Source organism: Oncorhynchus tshawytscha, linkage group LG02, assembly GCF_018296145.1.
Source record: "Oncorhynchus tshawytscha isolate Ot180627B linkage group LG02, Otsh_v2.0, whole genome shotgun sequence".
In the NCBI taxonomy this organism is placed as follows: domain Eukaryota; kingdom Metazoa; phylum Chordata; class Actinopteri; order Salmoniformes; family Salmonidae; genus Oncorhynchus; species Oncorhynchus tshawytscha.
This window is the reverse complement of record NC_056430.1, coordinates 61,475,434-61,490,103: the sequence shown is the minus strand read 5'-3', so window position 1 is coordinate 61,490,103 and position 14,670 is coordinate 61,475,434. Positions and strand designations below refer to the sequence as shown.

Below are 14,670 nucleotides of genomic sequence, written 5' to 3'. Positions count from 1 at the left end.
ACACAGGCCTCCTAATTGTCCCTAGAATTTCTAAGCAAACAGCTGGAGGCAGGGCTTTCTCCTATAGAGCTCGATTTTTATGGAACGGTCTGCCTACCCATGTCAGAGACGCAAACTCGGTCTCAACCTTTAAGTCTTTACTGAAGACTCATCTCTTCAGTGGGTCATATGATTGAGTGTAGTCTGGCCCAGGAGTGGGAAGGTGAACGGAAAGGCTCTGGAGCAACGAACCGCCCTTGCTGTCTCTGCCTGGCTGGTTCCCCTCTTTCCACTGGGATTCTCTGCCTCTAACCCTATTACAGGGGCTGAATCACTGGCTTGCTGGGGCTCTCTCATGCCGTCCCTGGAGGGGGTGCGTCACCTGAGTGGGTTGATTCACTGTTGTGGTCATCCTGTCTGGGTTGGCGCCCCCCCTTGGGTTGTGCCGTGGCGGAGATCTTTGTGGGCTATACTCAGCCTTGTCTCAGGATGGTAAGTTGGTGGTTGAAGATATCCCTCTAGTGGTGTGGGGGCTGTGCTTTGGCAAAGTGGGTGGGGTTATATCCTTCCTGTTTGTCCCTGTCCGGGGTGTCCTCGGATGGGGCCACAGTGTCTCCTGACCCCTCCTGTCTCAGCCTCCAGTATTTATGCTGCAGTAGTTTATGTGTCGGGGGGCTGGGGTCAGTTTGTTATATCTGGAGTACTTCTCCTGTCCTATTCGGTGTCCTGTGTGAATCTAAGTGTGTGTTCTCTAATTCTCTCCTTCTCTCTTTCTTTCTCTCTCTCGGAGGACCTGAGCCCTAGGACCATGCCCCAGGACTACCTGACATGATGACTCCTTGCTGTCCCCAGTCCACCTGGCCATGCTGCTGTTCCAGTTTCAACTGACCTGAGCCCTAGGACCATGCCCCAGGACTACCTGACATGATGACTCCTTGCTGTCCCCAGTCCACCTGGCCATGCTGCTGCTCCAGTTTCAACTTCCACCTGACTGTGCTGCTGCTCCAGTTTCAACTGTTCTGCCTTATTATTATTCGACCATGCTGGTCATTTATGAACATTTGAACATCTTGGCCATGTTCTGTTATAATCTCCACCCGGCACAGCCAGAAGAGGACTGGCCACCCCACATAGCCTGGTTCCTCTCTAGGTTTCTTCCTAGGTTTTGGCCTTTCTAGGGAGTTTTTCCTAGCCACCGTGCTTCTACACCTGCATTGCTTGCTGTTTGGGGTTTTAGGCTGGGTTTCTGTACAGCACTTTGAGATATCAGCTGATGTACGAAGGGCTATATAAATACATTTGATTTGATTTGAACTAAACTGTTGTTCTGATCTGTTCATTCGAGGTTATCATGAAAAGTGACATCAGACGGTATCTTAATGCATGGAAGAGATCATTTGGACCGAATGGTGTGTGTACCTCAAAACCCCCTCTACCTGGCTGAAGAAGAGTGACGAAGGCATTGAAGGAGGCTTTCCAAACCACTTCTACAGAGAGAAAAGAACCAAGCCAGAAATTGGTGTACAGTATCAGATCTAAGCTATCAACTGCTTTTCTTTCATGGTTCTGTCATACTGTGAGGAGTCCACTTGGAGTGATCATGGAGAAAGATCTGTTCTAACATTTTCTTATGATGCTGGTATGTTGGTTGACGAATGGACAAGACATGAGTGGTAAAGATGAGACATTGAAATTGAGACATTATCATGGGCCGTCCACTTTGAACTGTAAAGCTATCTGAAGAAAAACGAAGATGCCAGAAGATGCCGTGCCTGTGTATGGGGGGTTTAATCAAACTGTGCCATTAAAATTGTTTATACTTTTGTGGTATCAGATTGATTGAAGAGGTCTACACCATGTAAATTGTAGTAATTTAGATTAAGAATGCATTGAGATACTGATCTGTATTAAAATCATGATTAAAAAAGTTAATAGTAGAATTATGGGATAATTATACTGAATGAATGTAAATCTGCTAATATTGATGTGTGTTAAATTGAGGTTTTTACTTTAAGTGATAATGATCCATTTGAATCACTGAGGAATGTTGGATAAATAGTTGGGTTGTTGCTTATGATTTGGAATATGAATGATTTCACTGCCCTATGCTCTATTCCTGAGTATATTTCTGAGCATGAGAACTTAGAGGGATGTCTGTCCTATATGTTGTGAGGAGGCCTGTGTTTAGACACTGGTTCTCATGTAATTTAAGGAGCATTTATATGTTATGTTTTTATTTTCCTCAAATTGATTATTCTGTGTTATTAAACATGTGCAAGTTTGTCTTGTAGAATAAAGGTTGTAATCTTAGTTTCAGAAGGGAGAAAGCTTACATATAAGCTAAGGTATTTGACATTGAGGGGATTTGAATTTTAAAATATTGAGTATGTAATTAATATTCTGATTCTTCAAAAGGGACTGAGTCCCTTGAGAGGGGAATGTTAGGGAAGATTCAGAATTTGTTGGTAACATATGTAAGGTGTTTTTATATTCATCAAATGGGTGTAAGTTACTTCTCATCAGAATGGTATTTTTGTATAATGCTGTGGCGAGGTTGCAGTTATCTGTTCTATGTCAAAACTAAGTTGCATGGGCCGCTGAGAGGGGAGAGGTCAAAGTGTCATCATGTGTAAACATGTCTTTCACTCCCTACCTTTTTCTAGTGGAGAAAGGAGGGTGGCAGTGTCTGGAATCATTCTATGCTCCCTCTAATGTTGTTTCTATCTTAACCTGTAGCCTCATTCTCCTCTCCGTGAGTTTGTCCAGGAGTTTGTATTTAGAGTGGGTTGTATCTAAATGACAATTTGATATATGCCTGTTGATTTGGAGGATTGGTTTATGGTTCTGGGGTTTGGGAAAGGAGACAAAGCTGAACGATGAATTATGTCTATGCTGTCTGACTATGTGTGAACTTTGCTATAAAGGATCCCATTTTGCCATTGTGTGGGGACTCTCAACTTTTCATTTAGAGATACTGAACTGTTGAAAGTCAAAATGCTATAGAGCTTATATGATTAAAGATGGACTTTTATAACTAACTCTGACTTGTGTGTGTGGTCTGCTCCCATGATTTGGTGAATAGAGGAAATTTCCACGACAGACGCTGCACATATCAAGTTTAAGAAATAACACAACATTTTTACAATTCGGCACACAACATTGACAGACTGACAAGTAGTTAACTTCTGTGTAACCTTTGCTTGTTTTTTTATATATCTTCATATAATTCAGTTGAGGATGCCTGGTCATTCTTTAAAAGTAACTTCCTCACCATTTTAGATAAGCATGCTCCGTTCAAAAAATGCAGAACTAAGAACAGATATAGCCCTTGGTTCACTCCAGACCTGACTGCCCTCGACCAGCACAAAAATATCCTGTGGCGGACTGCAATAGCATCGAATAGTCCCCGCGATATGCAACTGTTCAGGGAAGTCAGGAACCAATACACGCAGTCAGTCAGGAAAGCTAAGGCCAGCTTCTTCAGGCAGAAGTTTGCATCCTGTAGCTCCAACTCCAAAAAGTTCTGGGACACTGTGAAGTCCATGGAGAACAAGACCACCTCCTCCCAGCTGCCCACTGCACTGAGGCTAGGTAACACGGTCACCACCGATAAATCCATGATTATCGAAAACTTCAACAAGCATTTCTCAACAGCTGGCCATGCCTTCCGCCTGGCTACTCCAACCTCGGCCAACAGCTCCGCCCCCCCCCCGCAGCTACTCGCCCAAGCCTCTCCAGGTTCTCCTTTACCCAAATCCAGATAGCAGATGTTCTGAAAGAGCTGCAAAACCTGGACCCGTACAAATCAGCTGGGCTTGACAATCTGGACCCTCTATTTCTGAAACTATCCGCCACCATTGTCGCAACCCCTATTACCAGCCTGTTCAACCTCTCTTTCATATCGTCTGAGATCCCCAAGGATTGGAAAGCTGCCGCAGTCATCCCCCTCTTCAAAGGGGGAGACACCCTGGACCCAAACTGTTACAGACCTATATCCATCCTGCCCTGCCTATCTAAGGTCTTCGAAAGCCAAGTCAACAAACAGGTCACTGACCATCTCGAATCCCACCGTACCTTCTCCGCTGTGCAATCTGGTTTCCGAGCCGGTCACGGGTGCACCTCAGCAACACTCAAGGTACTAAACGATATCATAACTGCCATCGATAAAAGACAGTACTGTGCAGCTGTCTTCATCGACCTTGCCAAGGCTTTCGACTCTGTCAATCACCATATTCTTATCGGCAGACTCAGTAGCCTTGGTTTTTCGGATTACTGCCTTGCCTGGTTCACCAATTACTTTGCAGACAGAGTTCAGTGTGTCAAATCGGAGGGCATGCTGTCCGGTCCTCTGGCAGTCTCTATGGGGGTGCCACAGGGTTCAATCCTCGGGCCGACTCTTTTCTCTGTATATATCAATGATGTTGCTCTTGCTGCGGGCGATTCCCTGATCCACCTCTACGCAGACGACACCATTCTATATACTTCCGGCCCGTCCTTGGACACTGTGCTATTTAACCTCCAAACGAGCTTCAATGCCATACAACACTCCTTCCGTGGCCTCCAACTGCTCTTAAACGCTAGTAAAAACCAAATGCATGCTTTTCAACCGTTCGCTGCCTGCACCCGCACGCCTAACCAGCATCACCACCCTGGATGGTTCCGACCTTGAATATGTGGACATCTATAAGTACCTAGGTGTCTGGCTAGACTGTAAACTCTCCTTCCAGACTCATATCAAACATCTCCAATCCAAAATCAAATCAAGAGTCGGCTTTCTATTCCGCAACAAAGCCTCCTTCACTCACGCCGCCAAACTTACCCTAGTAAAACTGACTATCCTACCGATCCTCGACTTCGGCGATGTCATCTACAAAATTGCTTCCAACACTCTACTCAGCAAACTGGATGCAGTTTATCACAGTGCCATCTGTTTTGTCACTAAAGCACCTTATACCACCCACCACTGCGACTTGTATGCTCTAGTCGGCTGGCCCTCGCTACATATTCGTCGCCAGACCCACTGGCTCCAGGTCATCTACAAGTCCATGCTAGGTAAAGCTCCGCCTTATCTCAGTTCACTGGTCACGATGGCAACACCCACCCGTAGCACGCGCTCCAGCAGGTGTATCTCACTGATCATCCCTAAAGCCAACACCTCATTTGGCCGCCTTTCGTTCCAGTTCTCTGCTGCCTGTGACTGGAACGAATTGCAAAAATCGCTGAAGTTGGAGACTTTTATCTCCCTCACCAACTTCAAACATCTGCTATCTGAGCAGCTAACCGATCGCTGCAGCTGTACATAGTCTATCGGTAAATAGCCCACCCATTTTTACCTACCTCATCCCCATACTGTTTTTATTATTTACTTTTCTGCTCTTTTGCACACCAATATCTCTACCTGTACATGACCATCTGATCATTTATCACTCCAGTGTTAATCTGCAAAATTGTAATCATTCGCCTACCTCCTCATGCCTTTTGCACACAATGTATATAGACTCTCTTTTTTTTCTACTGTGTTATTGACTTGTTAATTGTTTACTCCATGTGTAACTCTGTGTTGTCTGTTCACACTGCTATGCTTTATCTTGGCCAGGTCGCAGTTGCAAATGAGAACTTGTTCTCAACTAGCCTACCTGGTTAAATAAAGGTGAAATAAAAAAATATAAAATTCTAACAGAAACAAGGGATTGTCAGTTGTATCAATTAATAATCTTGAAATTGAACAAGATAATTTAAAAAATGAACACCGTGGTCATGACCTCGCTGTAGAGCCCTACATTCACGTGGTCAAACTCATGGCCCCATCTCGATGTCTTCAATAATAGTTTCACCAATGGCTGCGGCTCTCCTTTCTGACCAATATATCAGAAAGAAGATAATCGTTGTCATTCACAAGAACTCCAAAACCATTGACTAAAGCAACACACACTATCCAACGGGCTATGGGAGGTTGTTGGTGTTCTATTTTCTACATGTATTTGTTCTGCTTTGTACATTTATATTGGTTCCACTCTGTGGTGGGGTACGTTGGGACCTCTTTTGCAGATTTTTTATGTAACTCTTAGATCTGCCATTGGTTGCCAATTGCAGTAGTATGTGTACCAGTCTGGGGTTTTCACTCTAACTATAACCAATGCCTTTGTCTGTTGTTGAACCATGTTTGCCTGGATCAGAAATGTATTTGACGTAGACTTCATCTTGAACAGTGAGAATGTCGACCATCTATTTCTCTGCTCCCCACCGGGTGATTCCAGCTCAGGTTAGCTGCATTCCTCTCAGGCACTGTCTGCTTGATTATCTTTGTCATAAGGAACGTGAATTAACAATGACTTCTAGATCTGAGGATACAACAATAGATGGTGGACAATTGTGTCGTTTACTCCAAATACTGAGCTCATGATAACAGCGCAGCTTAATACTTTCACGCACCACAACGTCAAAGACAGACATTGCTTTTGAGCACATCAAAATGTACTTACCAGTATAGGCACTGCAGAAATACCCAAAGACGAGAAAGTGTATACATGTTCATAAATGAACATCTCTGCTCAGTAAATTGGCTGTGTAATGTCTGACTGACAAACATGTTTTGGGGAGTAGCCGATTACACGTAATCCGATTACAAAAAACGTGTTAACGGCTAAAATATTGATTACGGATACTTATGAAGAAATAAAACGAGATTGTTACTTCTTGGATTACTTTGAAATTCACAAAGGATGTTGTCGGAAAAATATATTTTGACACCTTTCGGTTTTCTCAATGACATTCAATTCAGAGTTGAAAAAAGGTGCAAGTTTGTTTGTTCCACCTGAGTGAGTCTGGCCACAAGTCAGAGGCCACCATGATGACACCATTTGAGTTTGAAAGATCCTTTGTCTTCTAATGCTTCAACAATCTAAAAAAGATTGGGGTCAAAATTATTGGCACCCATTTTCAGTACTCCAGCACCCTACTATTGCGAGGATAATGACACTGAGCCTTTTTCTAAAATGTTTAATGAGATTGGAGAACACATTGCGAGGGATATTAGACCATTCCTCCATACAGAATATTTCCAGATCCTTGATATCATTTGTCTGAGCTCAAACACTGCCCTCTTCAATTTAAACCACAGGTTTTCAATTGAGACTGAGATGGCCATTGTAAATGTTATTTGTGGATTTCGATGTGTGATTGGGGTTACTGTCTTGCTGGAAGATCCACTTGCGGCCAATTGTCAGCCTCCTGGCAGAGGCAACCAGGTTTAGGGTAAAATGTCCTGGTACTTTGTAAAGGTAATGAAGCCGTACACCTTAAACAAGGGCCTCAGGACCAGTGGAAGCATAATAGCACCATAACATCAGAGATGCACCACCATATTTGACCATTTTCAATGCCAAACCCACAACTCGTGTGCGTGGCCAAAGAGCTATATTTTCATGCCATCTGACCATTGCACCGGTTGCCATCAAATCAAATCTTATTTGTCACATGCGCTGAATTGCATGAAATGCTTACTTACAAGCCTTTAACCAACAATGCAGTTCAGAAAATACAGCTAAGAAAATATTTACTAAAGTAAAAAATGTAATAAAAAGTAACACAGAATAACAATAACGAGGCTATATACAGGGGGTACCGAGTCAATATGCAGGGGCACAGGTTAGTTGAGGTAATTTGTACATGTAGGCAGGGGGGGGTAAATGTAAATAGTCCGTGTGGCCATTTAATTAATTGTTCAGCAGTCTTATGGCTTGGGGGTAGAAGCTGTTAAGGAGCCTTTTGGACCTAGACTTGGCACTCTGGTACCACTTGCCCTGCGGTAGCAGAGAGAACAGTCTGACTTGGGTGACTGGAGTCTTTGACTATTTTTTGGGCCTTCCTCTGATACCGCCTAGTATATAGGTACTGGATGGCAGGAAGCTTGGTCCCAGTGATGTACTGGGCTGTCGCACTACCCTCTGTAGCACCTTACGGTAGGATGCCGAGAAGTTGCCATACCAGGCGGTGATGCAACTAGTGAGGATGCTCTTGATGGTCAAAATACCAATGCCATTTATCAAACTCCAGGCGGTGCTATGGTCAGATGACATGAAAATAGAGCTCTTTCACCACATTTGGCATTTGAGTACAAATTTTTCCACTTCTGACATACAGTATTACCTTCAGATGTACACACTGTATAAACAGTACACATTACAATCCATCATCTGGCATAAAGTGGAGATTAAATATCATAGCATTTATTTTAAGAACATGAAGCATGGTAAGACAGGAACACAAGACACTAAATGATAAATGTAATGTAGAAATGTATGCATTTGCGATTAATTGGTGAGAAACAAATGATCTGTCATGCAGCATGTATATCAGTCACTGTTACAACACAGTGTTGTAGCCTTTCTCAATCACCGTCTGGCTTACACTGAATGTCTGTTGATAGTATTAGTAAAGTGATACACTGTAACTAAACGGTGACATCTGACTGATGTCACTGAGTGGACATCTCTTGGGAGACAGTCACCTATCTACTTTGGAACTTACCCTGTACTTTAATTTCATTGCTGTTTCATTTTCTTTATGCAATGGCTGCAGATGTTTCGTCCAAGACTTGTCTTTAGTTGATGGCTGGCTGACCTTCGAGGGGTCCCCAAAAGACACGTTCGCAGAGCCTCTTTTAGCTGGTTTCGCCTGCCAAAAACAAAAGAGCATTAAACATTGTATCTTTACCATTGACATATTTCCGCAAATATAATTTGTAAACATATGAGCGAAGATCACACACCTGTGAGTCATGAGACTTCCAACCAATCATGTAGAGGATCTCAAATGTTGCAGGAACAGACCCATTCTCACATCCCATACATCTCTGAGGGAAATCAATCAAATACAGTATCAGCATCTAAAACAACTGGTACCTGTAGAGCTGCTGGTTGTGCATGATTTTGTTCCAAGCCTGCGCAAACACACCCGATTCATCTGCTCATCAAGATTTGTTGAATCAGATGTGTTTATGCTGGGCTGGAACAAAACACTGCACACCCAGCAGCTCTCCAGGGCCAAAGTTGGTGATCACTTCTCTAAAGCAGAAGTTTGAAATAAGAGTTACTTCTGCTTAGGGATGAATCAACATTTACAGAATGGGTACCTAGAGGAAACTGGGGGAGGGTCATGCTTTTTCAATTTCAGTTAAAGGGATTTATTGATTATTATTTTTTAAATTACATATACATTACCGTTCAAAAGTTTGGGGTCACTTAGAAATGTCTTTGTTTTTGAAAGAAAAGCACATTTTTTTGTCCATTAAAATATCATCAAATTGATCAAAAATACAGTGTAGTCATTGTTAATGTTGCAAATGACTATTGTAGCTGGAAATTGAGGATTTTTTATGGAATATCTACATAGGCGTACAGAGGCCGATTATCAGAAACCATCACTCCTGTGTTCCAATGGCACGTTGTGTTAGCTAATCCAAGTTTATCATTTTAAAAGGCTAATTGATCATTAGAAAACCCTTTTGCAATTATGTTAGCACAGCTGAAAACTGTTGAAGCAAAAATTGCCTTCTTTAGTCTAGGGTATCTGGAGCATCAGCATTTGTGGGTTCGAATACAGGCTCAAAATGGCAGAACCAAATAACTTTCTTCTGAAACTCGTCAGTCTATTCTTGTTCTGTGAAATTAAGGCTATTCTATGCGAGAAATTGCAGAGAAATTGACAAGAAACTGAAGATCTCATACTACGCTGTGTACTACTCCCTTCACAGAACAGTGCAAACTGGTCTAACCAGAATAGAAAGAGGAGTGGGAGGCCCCGGTGCACAACTGAGCAAGAGGACAAGTACATTAGTGTCTAGTTTGATAAACAGAGGCCTCACAAGTCCTCAACTGGCAGCTTCATTAAATAGTACCCGCAAAACACCAGTCTCAACGTCAACAGTGGTGCTGGCCTTGGACATGATTTGGAAAACAAAGCTGACAAAGCTGAAGGAATTGTCCATAGAGCTCCGAGACATGGTTGTGTCGAGGAACAGATCTGGAGAAGGGTACCAAAACATTTCTGCAGCATTGAAGTTTCCGAAGAACACATTGGCCTCCATCATTCTTAAATGGGAGAAGTTTGGAACCACCAAGACTCTTCCGAGAGCTGGCTGGCCAGCTAAACTGAGAAATCTCGGGAGAAGGGCCTTGGTCATGGAGGAGACCAAGAACCCGATGGTCACTCTGACAGAGCTCCAGAGTTCCTCTGTGGAGATGGGAGAACCTTCCAGAAGGACAACCATCTCTGCAGCACCCCTCCAATCAGGCCTTTATGGTAGAGTGGCCATACAGAAGCCACTCCTCAGTAAAAGGCACAGGGCAGCCCGCTTGGAGTTTGCCAAACCAAGATTGAACTCTTTGGCCTGAATGCCAAGCGTCACTTCAGGAGTAAATCTGGCACCATCCCTACGGTGAAGCATGGTAGTGGCAATCATCATGTGGGGATGTTTTCAGTGGCAGGGACTGGGAGACGAGTCCGGATCAAGGAAAAGATGAACAGAGCCCTCCCGAGTGGCGCAGCGGTCTAAGGCACAGCATTGCAGTGCTTGAAGCGTCCTTACAGACCCGGGTTCGATCCCAGGCTGTGTTACAACCGGCCATGATCGGGAGTCCCATAGGGCGGCACACAATTGGCCAAGCGTCGTCTGGGTTAGGGGAGGGTTTGGCCGGGGGAGCTTTACTTGGCTTGTTGCGCTCTAGCGACTCCTTGCCGGGTGTCTGCAGGCTGACTTCGGTCGTCAGTTGAACAGTGCCAGCCTCACAGTGGTGAGGCTGGCTTCCCGGGTTAAGCGGGCGGGTGTTAAGAAGCGTGGTTTGGTGGGTCATGTTTCAGAGGACGCATGACTCTGCGGAGCCCATTGGGGAGTTGCATCAATGAAAAAATATTGTAATTGGATCGCAATTGGATATCACGAAAAAGGGGGTGAAATGTTTTTTTCTTTAATTAAGATGAACAAATTACAAAAAGAGCCTTGATGAGAACATGCTCTAAGATGTACTTTGTTCATCTTAATCTTTTTTTTTACCGTCAGTTAAGAACAAATTCTTATTTACAATGACGGCCTAGGAACAGTGGGTTAACTGCCTTGTTCAGGGGCAGAGCGACAGATTTCTACCTTGTCAGCTCGGAGATTTGATCTAGCAAGCTTTCGGTTACTGGCCCAACGCTCTAACCACAAGGCTACCTGCCGCACTCAGAACCTCAGACGTGGGCGAAGGTTCACCTTCCAACAGGCCAATAACCCTAAGCACACAGCCAAGACAAAGCAGGAGTGGCTTTGGGACAAGTCTCTGAATGTCCTTGAGTGGCCCAGCCAGAGCCCAGACTTGATTCCGATCAAACATCTCTGGAGACCTGAAATAGCTGTGCAGTGACACTCCCCATCCAACCATACAGAGCTTGAGAGGATCTGCAGAAAAGAATGGGAGAAACCCCCCAAATACAGGTGTGCCAAGCTTGTAGTATATCATACCCAAGAAGGCTCAAGGCTGTAATCGCTGCCAAAGTACTGAGTAAAGGGTCTGAATACTTATGTAAATGTGATATTTACTTTTTATATTGTAATAAATGTGCAAACACTTCTAAAGACCTGTTTTTGATTTGTCATTATGGGGTATTGTGTGTGGATTGATGAGGGGGAAAAAAATATTTTATCAATTTTAGAATAAGGCTGTAATGTAACAAAATGTGGAAAAAGTCAAGGGGTCTGAATACGTTCCGAATGCACTGTATGGATGATAATAACAATAGTATAAGACGGTTTCATTTCAAGTACGTCTTTCTCCACTATGTAGCTCACCTTGGTAGATTGAAGCTGCAGCTAAAATGGTGTCTCTGTTCAACATGGACTTCTTGTTCCAAGTGCAGTTGCTCTCCTTAGAGAGTTGAAACAACGGTGAAAACTCAGCATTCGGGCACTAAACACGATTTAATGGCCAAGGCACCAGGGAGATCATTGATCCAGTGTAGGCTAAACAGGAGAAACATACAGTCCTAGATAATTGCGTGCTGCAAGTAAGCCATACAAGCCATACAAAACCCCGGGAAATATGACATGGAGGGCTCAAATCGAATATTATGTCAGAAACATCTACAGGGCCAAATCACCTCAGATGATGAATAGAACAAAAATAGAATAGAAACAATTAAACTATAAAAACTCAGTATGAACAAAAAGCACAGATCTACAACAATATAACTGTGGTATACAGTAAACCTACCTTGCAGGTCACTCATGCCCTCACGTATCTCAGGATAGTGCACTTGAATTTCATCAATGTCCTACAGAAAAATAAAATGCAATATTATCGCTTGCCACAAACATGATCATTTTGCGCTAATCACTAGTATCACAGCTAGGACCACAGGATAAATTAGAACACTCATATTAGCCTATATTGTACATCTATGGCGAGGAAACCCAAGGCCTCACCACTGTCTGCATACTGAAGCCTGCCTGCCTGGTCCAGCAGGTTGCCCAGGTCTGTGACGGCCATGTAGGGGGACACGTGGGGGGAGAACCCCCCTTCCCGCTCGAGCTCAGCCAGCTGCAGGGAGCAGCACAGCTTGTACAGGGTCTCCCTGCCCACCATGGCCCCCATGAACACCACATCTGGCATCAGGACCTGGTTGATCTTTGGGAAAGGAAAGGGATTAGAATGAGAGCACAGCGATACAGACTGAAAAACCTGGATTGTTGTAATCCTGAATCCTATGTGTAATTATGTTGTTATAAGAAGGAAACGTATTTGAAAAAACAGCCGGCAAAAGGCAATAGACAAAGTACTGATGTAAAAAATCGTATGAGGCTGTCAGTTATCTGTCCCAAGGCACCAGGGAGATCATTGATCCAGTGTAGGCTAAACAGGAGAAACATACAGTCCTAGATAAATGCGTGCTGCAAGTAAGCCATACAAAACCCTGGGAAATGGGACATGGAGGGCTCAAATCGAATATTATGTCAGAAACATCTACAGGGCCAAATCACCTCAAGCTGCTGACCACCAGATCAAATGTGTTTTCTTTAAAGGGCAGAAACTCTTCATCGGCCATGACACAGCGGGTAGGGATCTCACTTTCTCTTGTGTTTCTCTGAGGAGCGAGAAGAGCGTTAGATCATCCCCCCCAAAAAACAGAAGTCCCTCTATAACATGCCTCTGATTTTACAGACCATTCTATCAATCTATTGATCTATAATTAGTGGTCTCTGCTCAAAAACCCAATCATTCCACCTAGGCTATGGATGTTCTAACAGAAATACATATTAGAATTCCTATTAGTAATTTAAAGGGATATAAGGAGAAGATTTAACTCACCAAAGACTTTTCTGAGATGCCAATTAAGAAGAGCTGCTCAACTACTTCCTGAAAAGAAAAGCACAATTCAATATTCAGCCATACATAGTGAGTTAACGTTTTCCCTAAAAGGGGCAATTTGCAGTTGCTACATCCATTTTTTGACTTATAAATTAACATGTACCGATTGATTCTTGACAAATACAGCTAATAAATGCCTCATAAGCTTAGTTCAACTGTTGTACCCCATCAGAACCCAAAACATGTATAAGCTTATTTTACTCCAATGTTTGTCAACAAAGTAAAAGTAAACAAACACAATATAGCCTCAAAACATGGTTAAAACTATCATTTTAATATCATGGATATATTGCAGCCATAGCTCTGTCTATGCATTTGAGAGAGGTTACATTTCTCCAGCCTCATCCCTCAACTTTCTACCGAAACAGGGGCAGGGAATGCTTTGTTATTGTTTAAAAAGCTGCCTGCCTGTTTATGAGCAACCATTGAAGGCTACTTTGTACAAATGCTCAGCAATGTGACTTTTCTCACAGCCAATGTCCAATGCCAAAGGAAATGTCCTGTGAAAATAATTCCAAAATGTCAGCAAAATACACACCCTCACAAGCACAGATATAAACTTCAATTTCAACAACAGTGCCATGAATGTGACAATTTTCATAGACTATGTCCATGCATCACAACTTCTGTTGCTTTAACTTGCAATGTCATAGGCCCTGTTTGCAACTCTGCTTCCAACCTACAAATGAATATGAACAGTACCAGAACACATATATTTTCTTGGATAAAAGAGAGCTAGGACGGGACAAACTATCCCATACAAATACAGCTACTGTATACCTCATCTCTTCAGATAGTCATATTTGTCACTGTCTTGTATTGATGCAGCCCATTTCTTCTGACTCCTCTTCATAGTCGTGTCAAATACATTGTACCTCCATCCCTGCCTGACAACTGCATCTGAATTCCAGCCCATTGAAAACGCCGAATTTTGGAAGAAGTCAACTCTTTCACCGGTGGAAACCTTGAATGAGCTGTCATGACATTTCTTTGTGAATGAGCTGCATCATGTTGCTGAGGGACCAGACATCTAAAGCCGCATATTTTCAAGACTCTCTGGCAGACACAACTACCATTGAGAAAACGACTACCTATTGCATTGTTCATTTTTACTAATTGTTTACAGACAAACGAACCATTTACAGTAATACGTAGCAAACCATTGCACAACAAATATATATTTTTGGAGCGTGTTCTTCCAGTCGTCCCCATTGACTGACTTCGTCACAGTGTTATTGTGTTATTGGCTTGTTTGTTTACTCCATGTGTAACTCTGTGTTGTTGTTTG

The 14,670-nt window shown here is 43.1% G+C and overlaps 1 protein-coding gene across 1 annotated transcript in view; it reads right to left on the bottom strand.

Moving 5' to 3' along the window:
- Window positions 1–14,298, bottom strand: part of LOC112222531 (arginine-hydroxylase NDUFAF5, mitochondrial-like) — a 55,224-nt gene extending 40,926 nt beyond the window's left edge. Inside the window, exons 1-12 of the mRNA XM_024385294.1 lie at window positions 14,165–14,298; window positions 14,025–14,062; window positions 13,819–13,886; window positions 13,323–13,370; window positions 12,995–13,098; window positions 12,829–12,866; window positions 12,450–12,643; window positions 12,217–12,288; window positions 11,807–11,879; window positions 11,334–11,353; window positions 8,750–8,815; window positions 8,509–8,655 (exon numbers count right to left, since the gene is read on the bottom strand). Coding sequence (XP_024241062.1) covers window positions 8,509–8,655; window positions 8,750–8,815; window positions 11,334–11,353; window positions 11,807–11,879; window positions 12,217–12,288; window positions 12,450–12,643; window positions 12,829–12,866; window positions 12,995–13,098; window positions 13,323–13,370; window positions 13,819–13,886; window positions 14,025–14,062; window positions 14,165–14,298 — 1,002 coding nt within the window. The remainder of the gene's footprint in view (window positions 1–8,508; window positions 8,656–8,749; window positions 8,816–11,333; window positions 11,354–11,806; window positions 11,880–12,216; window positions 12,289–12,449; window positions 12,644–12,828; window positions 12,867–12,994; window positions 13,099–13,322; window positions 13,371–13,818; window positions 13,887–14,024; window positions 14,063–14,164) is intronic.
- Window positions 14,299–14,670: the final 372 nt, after the last annotated feature.